The sequence below is a fragment of the Trichomycterus rosablanca genome, chromosome 4 (assembly GCF_030014385.1).
Source record: "Trichomycterus rosablanca isolate fTriRos1 chromosome 4, fTriRos1.hap1, whole genome shotgun sequence".
Lineage (NCBI taxonomy): Eukaryota > Metazoa > Chordata > Actinopteri > Siluriformes > Trichomycteridae > Trichomycterus > Trichomycterus rosablanca.
Window position 1 is genome coordinate 42,214,122 of NC_085991.1, and position 14,879 is coordinate 42,229,000.

Below are 14,879 nucleotides of genomic sequence, written 5' to 3' on the forward strand. Positions count from 1 at the left end.
ACTGCCTCCTGGCAGGTCTTACCATGTCCACTATCAAACCCCTGCAACTGATTTAAATACAGCTGCCTGGTTTTAAAACAGCCCAAATGCTGCCTCATCACCACAGGTCTGGGCAGTCTGGTGCTCTCGTGTTTGTCAGATTTGCTGGCGCTGTGTGTTGGCTTCTGGCTGCGTCTGATTTCTGGCCTCTGGGACCAGAGCTTCCCACCCCGAATATAGACAAAGGCACAGAGCTTGGTGGTTCTTGGTCATAGAAACTTGTGGTGATCAGGGATGTTGGGTTGCTGTCGTTCTGCCTCTCTTGTCCGATCACTCAGGTTTGATGACGGTGGGGAGGTGGGCGCTGATGTCCTGTAAAAGCCTTCATGACTTTGTTATCTGCTCGCTCGTCCTTTTAGTTATGCTGTAATAATTATGGGTGGGAGTCTAAAGCTACTCTCTGCAAAACTGACATTTTACTCTTAAAGATCTCACATTTTAACTACATCTTCTGTTGTTTTACCCGGAGGTTAAAGACTGCAACTCGAGACTGCTGTGCCAACAATACTGCTCCTGCTAGATGTGACAAAAATGTGAAGAACTCACTACGGACTTTATCACAGACAAATAATGAATTATTTTTTGCTAGTTATAACTTTTAGTTTAATTTAATTTTGTGTATGTTTGATTTGTGTAAATCCTTTTTATTCAAATTATCCTCCAGGCCACCCAAGGAGGACGGTGGTCCCTGTTGAGTCTGGTTCCTATCGAGGTTTCTTTCTGTAATTTTAAAGGAGTTTTCCTTGCCACTGTTGCCCTCAGCTTGCTCAACAGGGGTTTTTGGTCCTGGATTCTGTAAAGTTGCGTTTACAATGTTCATTGTAAAAAGCGCTATACAAATAAAATTGACTTGACTTGACACAGTGCTGTGCCCTCTTCACTTCTTGTAGCTGCCTGCATTTAGCTTAAAACAATTATGCTTGACTACAAATTCATAAATGGACTAGTCCCATCCTGACTTACAGAACTCATCAAACCCTGTTCTGTATCGCAAAACCTTCAAGCCACAAGTCTAGCTTGTCTTGATCCACTAATCAGAACTCAAGGAAGACATCATCATTGTCATCAAGGTTCATCTCTATACTAGCACCCAGATCTTGGAATTAACTTTCCCTGTCTGTTCGAATAGCTGAGCCTCTTGCTGATTTGAAGACCCACCTCTTTACTACGCTCTTAACTGGAAACTAACATGCACATACTACACAGTCATCTCTTTGCGATGATTAGCTGCACAGCTTTCACAAATGCCCTCTGTCTTGTGTTGCTTGTAGAAGACTAGCCCCTGATAATGCATGCAACCCATGTCGTAATGTTTTCAATCAGCAACTGAAAACATTACAACATGGGTTGCATTATCAGGCGCTAGTCTTTAAACACACACCAACATATCTGAAAGCACACCAACAGATTGCATAATAGCGCAAGGTTTAAAAGGCTCTTTTTATTCCATGGATATGATGTTGACACACAACACAGACAATACATGAAACGTATTTTAATGTATGCCAACATTCTACATTTAATGGTTTGCAGAATGTGCTCTCAAAGAGTCCATATTAAATGATAATCAAAGCTGTAGTATCAAAATCGGATGGAAAATATTAAAGAAAAAACAATTTAAGGAAAGGTTACACACAGAAGGATGACACACAAACTGCACTTTACTAAAACACACTTTATTATCTCTTAAAAAGACCCTGAAATTATGCACATTCTCCAAATGTAAAGAGTTCTTTAGACCAGGGGTTTTCAACCTGTGGGGTGTGTCAGGGAGGGCGGGGGTTGCGCAACATTACAAGATTTTTTTTACTTCTAAAACTAAAGCAATTGATTTTTCACCCACAGGAGACATATTTGATTAGTCTCGCTGACCACGCACGAACGCACGTTTATCCAGCTCAGTCCGAAAAAAGAACCGTTGGCTAGCAAAACTTAAAAATAGGACTAACAGCCGCTAAAAAGTACGCTAGCTCACCAGAGTTGGGGTTTCGAATACATCGTATCGAATCGTATACTGCCTTCCGACTGGGCTGGGCAGCTGCATGAACAACGATTAGCTGTTGTTCAGGGTTAGGGGTAAAAAGTCGGATCATAGGTCCTCATAACTGGTGCAACTGCGGCCCCTGCCTGCTGACCGATGCCGCCTGCACAGAGCTGAGGAATAACGCTGGTGGGGGTGTGGCCCTCCGTACACAGTGCCCATCAGTGTATGAACTGGACTCGTGCAGGTGAAAAATGCACAATCCGTACTGACTATGCGTATGTCAGTTGAGAGGCGTCCTCAGTCAGCGGTGAAGGGTCGAATCAGTATAGAGGACGCAATCAGGGTAATTAGACACGACTAGATTAGGGGAGAAAATTTGAGGGGAAAAAAGTGGGAAAAATAGAAAATTCCAAAAATAGGACTAACAGTGAAGATAAATCGGTGACAAAAGCAATGACGGCTGTTACAGGACGTGTGTGTGTGTGTGTGTTTTTTTAAGAGAGGTGTATATTGGGAGATGCTCTGTTCACAGTATGCACAGTTCACAGAATCTTGTGCACGTTCTGAGTTTCTCTCCTCAGTCATCTCTCCGTTTTTATTGTTATTAATGATCGCTGTGGTTTTAAATAAACACCAGCTACTGTAAAACATTTTGTGTGACTCGCTTTCCTTACAGGTTGGAGGCTTAATTAAATTGGCTATTACCACATAGCGGTTGCCAAGTCAGACTCGTTCTGCCCGTGGAGCTAAAAGTTAACTCACCTTAGTTTTCTGTCAGTCAAAGCAGAGTATCCTGAACAGTATCCTGAACTGGCGAACTTATCATTGATGTACTTTTGCCTCTACTTGGCTCTGTGAAGTAACATTTTCTACTCTCATCTACATTAAAAGCAAGTACCGCTTACGATTTATGACTAATTAAATTTCTTTAATGTGCTCAAAAAATAGGTTCCGCCATCGCATTGACAAGGATATAACTTTCAATATTTCAATTAGCAAAATTGCGTCGTATGTATGATGCGCACAACGTTAATTATATTATTTTAGCTTGTCAAGAGCTTTCGCAATGGTTTCTGGGAGAGAGTTGATGGGGGAGGTGGGGGGTTGCAAGGGGTTTGGGTTGGGGGCGCAAGTCCATGTCCAAAAAGGTTAAAACCCCCTGCTTTAGGCTTCCTTAATTTACATGTTAATTGGCTAGAATGGTCCTTTTTAATTATTCCTTAATAAATAATCCATAAATAATACTTTTAAAGTATAAATAAAGGTGTTTTCAGTTTTTATAAACCCAGTTTTATTTACCCTGTTTACAAATCAACTTCAATTTTCTTTACTGATTCGCGGCTCAAAGTAGGACAGCTTTTCATTTAAACAGTTTCTCTAAAGGTTTTTTTCCTCATGCTGCATTAAATTGAATTGCTATAAATAATACAGTGATTATACACCAGACACTTTTTTTTTAGCTCAGATTGCTCAGTTAGAGCCACTGAATAACTTCTTATTTTACTGTTTGCTTGAATAGCTCAAATATCAGCAATGAAATTGACAGGTTGAATCATCCATAAATGTGCACAAAAGATAAACAATATGCTGCTTGGTTTCATAATTCAAACTTATTGGGTGATTTAGTCAAACTCTCTGAAATGCATCCATATCCAGAATACATTGTTGTGCAAAAATGACAGTACAGATTGAATTATAAATTGCAGGTTTCATTAGATTTATCATTTTTGGTTACTAAGATTCATATTTAGTTAATGAGAAATTTACAGAGCATCGAATAGTTTTCTGATTGTGGGATCTTTCAAATGACGTGCATTTAACAAAACAAAAAGTTTGTTTCCTGATCACAGAGGAAGTCATTTCCAATGTTCTATCTGAATTTGATGACCACCTTGGGCTTCCAGTAAGTCTGCACCCTGGATGATTCGGCGAATTACAGTGGCTGAAGTGATCAACATGTGACCGGCTGCTTGGAGTACAGTGGAGATCATTCTAAGGGCCTCTCTATCATATAGAAGAAACAAACAAACATCAAATAGACAGTAATAAATACTCAGTTTGATTCCCACCTCTACACCGATCAGCCATAACATTAAAACCACCTCCTTGTTTTTACACACACTGTCCATTTTATCAGCTCCACTTACCATATAGAAGCACCAGCCAACAGCGCCCTGTTTGCAGCGTCCTGTGACCACTGATGAAGGTTTAGAAGATGACCAACTCAAACAGCGGCAATAGATGAGTGATTGTCTCTGACTTTATATCTACAAGGTGGACCAATCAGGTAGGAGTGTCTAATAGAGTGGACAGTGAGTGGACACGGTATTTAAAAACTCCAGCAGCGCTGCTGTGTCTGATCCACTTATACCAGCACAACACACACTAACACACCACCACCATGTCAGTGTCACTGCAGTGCTGAGAATGATCCACCACCTAAATAATACCTACTCTGTGGTGGTCAGGGTAGAAGAACAGGGTAAAAGCAGGCTAAAAGGTATGTAGAGAAATAGATGGATTACAGTCAGTAATTGTAGAACTACAAAGTGCTTCTATATGGTAAGTGGAGCTGATAAAATGGACAGTGAGTGTAGAAACAAGTAGGTGGTTTTAATGTTATGGCTGATTAGTGTATATATGTGTATATATGTTGGTTTTTCTCACCTGATCACTTTTTTGGGTCCCAGGCATTGGAAGTCGGCGCTGACAGAGTAAAGCCCCTGGAATGTAGCCTTCACATTTAAAGAGCCAAAAACATCCTTTGGGTTCAGGCGGTAAAGATCAAAGGTTACTTGAGCAATGTCACGACCATTGCGGGGTTTGCTATCAGCTGGCTTGATGTTGCTGCTGCCTCTCAGGCCTAACTGTCAATGATAAACTATATTAAAGGTGGAAACAACATACAAATGCAGATACAATCTAAGACATACATTGATTGGACTATCAGATACAACAGACAGATAATTGAAAAAAATAATAATATGGCAATAAGCTTATCAAGTAATTAGTTCCAATAATCCAATTTGATTAAAAAAAAAAAAAAAAACTTGACACCCATCCGAATTACTGAGTTTATGTGTCTCACCTCAATAGGTGCATGACTGTGCTCCATCCACAAAATTTGGTCAATACAGACATACACTATATGCCCAAAAGTATTGCAACACCCCTTGTAATTATTGAATTCATGTGTTTCAGCCACAACAATTGCTAACATGTGTAAACAATCAATGATATAAAGTAAATTTGCTTTCAGCAACAGTTCGGGGAGGCCGTTTCCTGTTACAGCATGGCTGTAATGTCTAAAAAGACATAAAGAAAAGCTTGATCTAAAAAAACTTCAGTGGCTTACATGGAGCCCTGACCTCCGCCCAACTGAACAGCTTTGAAATTAACTTGACGCTTTCCTGACCAACAGTGCCCGGCCATACAAATACTCCTTAGACTAAATAGGCACAATTTCCCACCGACATACTTCAAAGCATCGCTATTGCTAAAAAAATAGAGGCCATTCAATTTTAATACCATTTGTTTCCAAAATGGGATGTCCAACAGGCTTATGGTCAAGTGTCCAAGTTCTGTGTGGAGGAATTCCAGTTCACCCTGCACAGAGCTCTGACTTTAACCCTATTAAAGACCATTGGAATGGGAACATCAATTGTGAGCTAAGCCTTCTTGTCCAACGTTGTTGCCTGACCTTACAAATGGACTTTTAAGTGAGTGGGTGCAAATTCCTACAGACAAACAGTCTTTCTAAAAGAGTGGAGGCAACTTAATATTACTGCCCAATATGGAATAGAACAAGCTCATCATCATGTGCAAAAATACTTTTGCCCATGTAATATACACTGATCAGCCATAACATTAAAACCACCTCCTTGTTTCTACACTCACTGTCCATTTTATCAGCTCCACTTACCATATAGGAGCACTTTGTAGTTCTACAATTACTGATTGTAGTCCATCTGTTTCTCTGCATGCTTTGTTAGCCCCCTTTCATGCTGTTCTTCAGTAGTCAGAACCACCACAGAGCAGGTATTATTTAGGTGGTGGATCATTCTCAGCACTGCCGTGACAATGACATGGTGGTGGTGTGTTAGTGTGTGTTGTGCTGGTATGAGGGGATCAGACACAGCAGCGCTGCTGGAGCTTTTAAATACCATGTCCACTCACTGTCCACTCTATTAGACACTCCTACCTAGTTGGTTCACCTTGTAGATGTAAAGTCAGAGACGATCGCTCATCCATTGCTGTTCTTTGAGTTGGTCATCTTCTAGACCTTTATCAGTGGTCACAGGACGCTGCCCACGTGACACCTTTGGCTGGATATTTTTGGTTGGTGGACTATTCTCAGTCCAGCAGTGACAGTGAGGTGTTTAAAAACGCCATCTGCACTGCTGTGTCTGATCGACTCATACCAGCACAACACACACTAACACACCACCACCATGTCAGTGTCACTGCAGTGCTGAGAATGATCCACCACCTAAATAATACCTACTCTGTGGTGGTCCTGTGGGGGTCCTGACCATTGAAGAACAGCATGAAAGGAGGCTAACAAAGCATACAGAGAAACAGATGGACTACAGTCAGTAATTGTAGAACTACAAAGTGCTTCTATATGGTAGGTGGAGCTGATAAAATGGACAATGTGTGTAGAAACAAGGATGTGGTTTTAATGTTATGGGGGGGGGGGGCAGTGATAGCTCAGTGGTTAAGGTACTGGACTAGTAAACAGAAGGTTGCCGGTTCAAGCCCCGCCACCACCAAGTTGCCACTGTTGGGTCCCTGAGCAAGGCCCTTAACCCTCAATTGCTCATCGTGTTCAGTTCATTGTGTGTAAGTCGCTTTGGATAAAAGCGTCTGCTAAATGCTGAAAATGTAAATGTAAATGTTATGGCTAATCAGTGTATATTGCCTGAGATGCAGCCTTTGTTCTTCCTTCAAATGGTGTACTTGTTTTTAGTAGACTGGAAGCAGGGTTGAAATTAGATCACTGGCTGCTGATAAGTGCACTCATTTATCTATACAGGTAAATATTTATTTGAAAGTTTTCCTTCTTTAAGCTGTCCTTTTATTATCCAAAGATGTGGTGTTTTCCAAATGGGCAGATCTGATGAAGAGCACACCAGCACTAAATTAAAGAAGTTCTGGATGACCGAAAACCTATTTACTTAAGTCTCGGTGTAATTACAGTGAGTGGGAAAACAAGTACAAACCCCATTTCCGGGAAATGTGGTCTGTTGTTGTCTTGTTAAAAAAGAACATGGACCTTCTGGGAAAAGACGCCACCTTGATGGCAGCATAGTCTTCCTAGAATCCCAATATACACCGATCAGCCATAACATTAAAACCACCTCCTTGTTTCTACACTCACTGTCCATTTTATCAGTTCCACTTACCATATAGAAGCACTTTGTAGTTCTACAATTACTGACTGTAGTCCATCTGTTTCTCTGCATGCTTTGTTAGCCCCCTTTCATGCTGTTCTTCAATGGTCAGGACCACCACAGAACCACCACAGAGCCATAGAGTGGACAGTGAGTGGACACGGTATTTAAAAACTCCAGCAGCGCTGCTGTGTCAGATCCCCTCATACCAGCAGAACACACACTAACACATCACCACCATGTCAGTGTCACTGCAGTGCTGAGAATGATCCACCACCTAAATAATACCTGCTCTGTGATGGTCCTGTGGGGGTCCTGACCATTAAAGAACAGGGTGAAAGCAGGCTAACAAAGCATGCAGAGAAACAGATGGACTACAGTCAGTAATTGTAGAACTACAAAGTGCTTCTATATGGTAAGTGGAGCTGATAGAATGGACAATGTGTGTAGAAACAAGGAGGTGCTCATAATGTTATGGCTGATGGCTATATTTATTACAGTAGCCTGACAGTTTTAAATGCAATGCCCTCTGAGGTCTGAATGATATTCTAAATGATGACCAATTCAACTACTTATAGTAGAAGGTTTCAAAATTGTGTAATTGGAATATTCTAGAAACTTTTTAGTCCTATTTTGTCTCTGTCCCAATTTTGTTTGAATAGAATGCCTTTATTTGTCATTTATACATATACAGGTCTACAGTACAACGATATTACAAGCCATATTACAGCACCCCTGGAGCAGTAAGGGTTAAGGTCCTTGCTTACGGGCCCAACAGTGGCTGCATGGTAGAGCTGGGATTCGAACTCTCAACCTTTTGATAGTCCAAAGCTCTATCCACTAGGCTATCACTGTCCCAATGTATTTTGTAAATATGTTATAAGCATTACATTCATCATTAACAGTGGTTGACTACCACTGCCTGACTGAGGTGTAAACACCTGCTGTGAGTGAATTTAGTGTGAATAGTGTGGTCCTCCATACATGCTAAATCTTTCTGTACAAATCCAACACTGCCTGGTTAAAAGATGTGGCCAGCAGCTACACATGTCTAAGGAGGACACTCACTCACAGGGGCTTTTAAATTGGGACAGTCCTAATATTGAAATTGGGGCACTTGCAAAAAGGTCTTATAGATATAGATAGTAATGCTGTGAAAACGTTCCAGCTAAACTGACAAATATGTTGCTATTGTTCAGAATGATTTTACACAACAAGTAGTACTAATGGCTTATTACAATATCTTAAATGTGTCATCATGTATCATTTCCACTATCATACACACACTTATACATACAGGATGGGGTTTCCAGGTCTGCCCAGGCTTCAAGCACATGAAAACTGTGTTATCTGGCAGGGCCATGAAGAACTCGTCTGAATCCACCTCAGTACCATCCTCCTCACACACCAGAGACAGCAGGAGAGGAATCAGCAAAGCATGCGCTGCCTGACAAACACAGTGTGTAATACTTTAATATGACATTTAATATAACATTAATTAATTCAGAGATATAACTTAAAGCAAACCAAATGTAGATCCATTAATTCATTTTAAAAATATTACTTAAAAAAAACTTAAAGCAAACCAAATACAGTGTTACCTTGTAACGATTTTTACCTTTAAAATTTACTTTTACCTTTACCTCAAAGTGTGTGCAACTATCGCTTTGTTCACATTTATGCTGAAAAAGTTCAATATTTAATAATGCCACACAGCAACATAAGATCATAACCGCTGCTTACCTGAACTTCTCTTCTTTAAACTGAGACCAAGTCTATATCCGTGTGTTGTTCCATTAGGGATAAAATCCACTTTTTTTCTGTTTCCAGATATTTCCAGAATATATAAATCCATATGCAACTGTGTTTGTCCACCTAACTAACGAAAACCTTAGTGGGATCATTTATTCTCATGGTTTTCGTGGTAAAAAGCTGAATGTAATTTGTTAACTTAGCTGTCACTTATACCTCTACAACCAATAAAGAGAGAGTTTTTCATTGCTAGCTCACCTATATGACACACATTGGAGAAATTAAAAACATTTTATTGTTTTGGATTAGAGGAAGAACTGAAATTCCGCCCAAATTCTGAATTCGAAAGCTCTGATTGGTTTATACAGATATTTTTCAAGGCTTGAACCACGACCGAATCTCTGAAAAAGACTGATTCATGGAGTTGTTTTCGCACAACACCATAATGAAATAGAGTGAGCAAAACGAATGAATCTTTACCATAGATAAAAGCACAGCTCAATAATTCGATTTAAATGTGGGGGAGGGTCTGACAGATCTTTAGAGCCAAAAAAAGGCACAAATAATGACACTATAAAGTACAAATAATTCATCTTACATATTTTTTGTGTGTTGGAAAGCCCTAGAAACCAACATGGACACTTTACATTTACATTTTCAGCATTTAGCAGACGCTTTTATCCAAAGCGACTTACACACAATGAGTGGAACATGATGAGCAATTGAGGGTTAAGGGCCTTGCTCAGGGACCCAACAGTGGCAACTTGGTGGTGGCGGGGCTTGAACCGGCAACCTTCTGTTTACTAGTCCAGTACCTTAACCACTGAGCTATCACTGGCCCGACACTTTGTACTCCAACTTCAATAACTCCAGATCAGAATTAGTTAAAAGCTAAAAATTTGGTATGGTAATTGTAAACAACATTTGCCACAGGAATAAATTGTTGGCACTTGAATATAATATTATTATTATTATTATTATTATTATTATTATTATATGTAATATAATATTCATATAACAAAATATGTGCCGTTCCACAGGACCATGGAAGGCATTAACATGTTTCCCATACATCCTAGAACCAACTGACGTTGAGTTTCAAAGTAACCCTGTATAGTCTATTAATTAATTTATAAATTAATCTAGATTTGGTTTGCTTTAAGTTAAATAAACTACATTTCTCTTTTTAAATAATAGGATATTTATCTATTTATAGGGTGGGACTTTCACCTTGGGGGAAATTAAAAGTCGCCAATCTTTCTGTTTTGGGAGGTTGGAGGAAACCTTTATACTTGGTGTAAACTTATGAGGAATCTTAAGGAACATGCCAAACTCCTTACAGACAGTAACTGGAGGTGTGGAGCACTTTTTCTACCAGCTATTTTGTTTATGCATTTTCTCCCCTTTTTCTCCTGACTTTTTAGCGCGTCCAATTGCCCGATTGCGTCACGCTTCCTCTCCACTAATGCCGACCCCTGCTTTGGTTTGAGGAGATTGAAGCTAACCCATGCCCCCTCCGACACGTGGGCAGCAGCCGTATGCATTTTGTCGCCCACACTAGGCGAGTGCATATATGCGGATCAGCACTTTGTACAGAGAGACACAACATGATCCGCACTCTTTCCCCGCCTCTGTGCAGGCGCCATCAATATGCCAGCAGAGGACGTAGTGCATCAGTTACGAGGAGACCCTATCCAGGTTAATACCCCACCCCTATATGAACAACAGGCAAATCGTTGTTCATGTGGCCGCTCAACCCAGCCGGATGGCAGAGCTGAGATTCGATACGATGTATTCGAGATCCCAGCTCTGGTAGGCTAGCGTGTGTTTTTACCACTGCGCCACCTAATGTTTTTATCATAGGAAAATATTTTCTCCCAAGATCCTCAAAGTATTATCCTGAAACAACATTTATTATACAGTATAATAACAAAAGTTGGCACTCGGGTGAAGTAAATTGCATTAGCCGACTTCATGGGTTCAACCCTAGCCAGGATAGAGCGGTGGTGGGACATAAAAATAAATGAATTTATTTACAATAATAACACAAGTAACTTGAGATTATAAGAAAAATAAAATGAGGTCAATGGAAAATTTAATGTAAATAAATGGCAATTTATGAATAAAAGGCTTCGCTCCACTAAGCCATGGCACATTTCTGAAATTATATCTTTATTTACTGCTGACTCACTCTCTGTTTCAGCTCCTCAAGTGTTCCTGCAGTAACTCCCTTCCTTGTTTCTCTGTTCCATGAGCAGACTCTAAAAGGTCTCTGTGGGGCTGACCATACACGCCGGGACACTGACCTAAAAGAGTAAAGACAGAAAGTAAACATAAAGCACAGAGAACATAAACGTGGGAAGTAGAAGTAGAGGCCAAATCGATGAGTGACTGCAAACATTTTATGTATTTCACCCTCTACAGTGCATAATATCAGTGAAAAAACAACACTGAAAGACAAAATAGCATAAAAGACAATGCCAAAGACCACTATAGAATGTTCATAACCTTTGATCCCTCAAAAAAGCAATGTTTTCAAAGCTAGCATGCTACTGTTATTGAAATCGCCACATTGGCCCAGGTAAACTTTGCTCTTGCCAATAAACAATGGCAGCTAAAATAAAATAATGTACAGTGAAAACTGTTTTTACTGGTTTTCCCCCCTTTTCATCCAATACAGTCATGTTCAATTGGACCTTATCGCTCTCTCATTGCTGTCGCCACCCCCACCCTCAATCGACGAGGGCCAAGGCTGTCATGCGCCTCATCCAACACTTGCTCAGCTTCCAATCACTTCTTTTCACCTGCCAGGAATGAGGACTTATAGAGCGCAGTATCGCATGCTGAGAGCCACGCACTGCCAAACCCAGGATCTGTCATGGTATGTGGGGTGTATTAGTGCCCATTGCATTTGTAACTTTCACATTTGTGAGTTAACCATTAATACTAAAACACATGTTAAGGCATCGTTTCCCAACCTTTTTTGCACCACAAACCAGTTTCATATAAGATATAATTTCACGGACCGGTGGGGAAGGGAGGATTTAATAATATTGCTCACGAATGGTGTAAAATGAGTTGTTTTCGCTGCAACGAGACGCTGCTTTCACCTATGTGACAATTAGTGGTGATAAATTCGGTTCATTTTATGGACTCGGGTTAATCTGAGTCACTCAGTAATGTGATCCGGTTCACTTGGATCAGTTGAGTCACTTGAGTCACTTGTACTGACATTCTGATTGTGACTGATTTACTGCATGAAAATGCATCCAAATATTACTTGTCTTCCATGCACTCATCTTCTGTAAATAAGTCCTTCTCTCTTAATTCTCTTGGCACCTCACACTTCTCTTGTCAGTAACAAGTCGACACTTTTTTCTAAGTGGAATCTTGATCATGCAGGAGAGGGGGGTGGACTCACCTACCAATCAGATGGGTATATTAATGGGTCAAGGGTTTAAAATTACTATGGGGGCTATGATACTCCTTAAGTGGTACAATCCTAAAGTAGCCTGTAAGCATTTGCATTTTAATAATAATACAACTATATTTTGTTGTTGTTTTGCTTACAAGAAAATATCCTGCATTACTAATCTATACCACTACTACTGATAATAATAATAGCATGTGCATAAAATCAGCCACATAACGAACACCAGTGTGTTTAACTGCTTGTTTATTGGAATATTTAAATGAGTAAAGTCGGTTCAGCCAAATCATTTGAGTCCGCGGTGTTTCGGTGAGCCTGCTCACTCAACTTGTGTACTTAACGGCAGCCTGTCAGAGGACTAATAGGATTCGGGTTAATTGAGATTTCGGACTCGTGATTCCTGATTCGGTACAAAGATTCGAATCATTAACCCAGGTGATTTAGGAACCGCCCAGCTCTAGTGACAATAAGACAATAACACCCGAAAATGAAGCAGTGAAAACTGCTTTTCTCACGGACCAGTACTGGTCTGCGGCCCGGTGGTTGGGGACCACTGTGTTACGACATTTAAGAGACACTTTTTATTTAAAGTGACTCAGAATTGTGAATATATACAATCAAAACAAAGGAGGGTTAAGGGCCTTGCTTATGGGCCCAACAGTAGCAACACATATTGAAAATGGAAAACAGGGATTGATACATCCAATATGTATTAAAGGATGGAAAATATTTGACTTCCCTAAATGAAATTAAAGCCTAGTTTTTGACTTGTACAGCTATATTTTCTGATTAATTTTGACACCATGTAGGCCAAGACTTTTTAGATCGTTTAACCCTTAAACAGAACAATACACTAGTTGAAAATACAAAGTAAAACACACAACAGAAATATATGTTCTTTATATAGAATAACACATTAAATATAAACATTGAAATGACTTGACAAGTCATTTACCAGTTATATAACACCACAACAGAGAATTGTCTTTGCATGATCAACACTAAAAAGACAAACTAACAACCAACAAATGTGTAAATATTAGCAAAACAAAAAACAAACTCACTTAAGCAGTGAAGACGTGGTTTCCATTCTGAAGAGTTCAGTGATCCAAATGTGTTTTTCTTTAGTACATATACAATTAAATCTGTGCATTAAGTTTTTCTCTTTCTAAGAGGTAATTAGTGGTAAACACCTGGTATGTAATGGCTGGCCTGCTCTAGAGCCTGATCTACAGTATCATTGTGGACTTTGGCCAGAACTGAATGATTTAGTCAGAGATATCATGGGACAAGGTCCTCTGTCTGATAGTGCTTAAGAGTAACAGTGGGAATAACATTTACCAGACATAAGCACAGAATGAATCTTATACAGTTGTACCTTGTAACTCAACGTCCCCTAAACTTAAAATCTTTGAAACTCAACACCCTTCAACAAAAGATTTGTACCCTTAAAACTCAGCATATGTGTGCCTGCTGCTTTGTTCAGTGCTTGACTTGAAAAAACATAATCAAAGTGCGAATATGAGACGAATCTGCATTTGTGGGGAATAACCGTCAAATCCACTCTGAAAGCTCCACATGTATTTGTGTTCAGTTGGATTTTCCTCCTGTTTCACTTTTAAACTTGTGTTATAGCTCAAGGCTCTGAGAAATTGTGAGAATCAGCTTCTCCGAGAGAGTCTAAAATGCTTATCTTAAAAAAAGCCTAATGTGACTTAATGACAAGAATGACATAGAAGCACTAAAACTCTCTTAATTATTACTGCTCATAAGTTCTCTTCACTAATTAAGAAGCATAAGAAAACAAAAAAGAGGTAAAGGTAAAGTGCAGGTTTTATTGTATTTTTTTTATTGATTTTTAACTGTTTTTAATTATATTTAGTTATTTTCTGTGTAAAAGTGTCAAAAACAACCCTATTATTTTACATTTGCCTAAAATATATGCAGTTCCACACGACCATACATCCTTATGGGAAAAATACCTTAAAACTCAACGCCTTTTAAACTCAATGCCACTCCCAGAACCAAGTTTCAAGGTACCACTGTACTGAACATTAAGTGTTTTTTACTGAATCAATTGTAAACAGATAGTGTTTGTTTAAATGTACAGATTATTACTTACCTACCAAAATGAAAATCACTTTTTGAGCTTCATACTGCAACCAAAAACACTGGATAAATACACCCTAAACAGAGCCAAGTACTTTGGCAGTCATCATACACATTCACTTACCTACATTTTTTTAATTTTGAAATTGAAAAAAGCTTGGCACAACCTTAA

The 14,879-nt window shown here is 39.5% G+C and overlaps 1 protein-coding gene across 1 annotated transcript; it reads right to left on the reverse strand.

Moving 5' to 3' along the window:
* Positions 1 to 1,460: 1,460 nt before the first annotated feature.
* On the reverse strand, positions 1,461 to 13,822 carry cideb (cell death inducing DFFA like effector b). The gene is made up of 5 exons (XM_062994324.1): positions 13,663 to 13,822; positions 11,360 to 11,474; positions 8,714 to 8,863; positions 4,691 to 4,890; positions 1,461 to 4,027 (listed from the first exon to the last, which is right to left on the reverse strand). The coding sequence occupies exons 1-5, from the start codon at positions 13,749 to 13,751 to the stop codon at positions 3,880 to 3,882; spliced, it is 702 nt and encodes a 233-aa protein (XP_062850394.1). The 5' UTR covers positions 13,752 to 13,822; the 3' UTR covers positions 1,461 to 3,879.
* Positions 13,823 to 14,879: the final 1,057 nt, after the last annotated feature.

What these genes read in the sequence shown, in the direction of transcription:
- cideb (XM_062994324.1), bottom strand. Translation starts at nt 13,751, where the DNA reads ATGCACAGATTTAATTGTATATGTACTAAAGAAAAACACATTTGGATC. An exon ending in ACCACGTCTTCACTGCTTAA is followed by an intron (nt 11,475 to 13,662) that starts GTGAGTTTGTTT and finishes TTACTCTTTTAG; the next exon opens with GTCAGTGTCCCGGCGTGTAT. An exon ending in TTGAGGAGCTGAAACAGAGA is followed by an intron (nt 8,864 to 11,359) that starts GTGAGTCAGCAG and finishes TGTGTTTGTCAG; the next exon opens with GCAGCGCATGCTTTGCTGAT.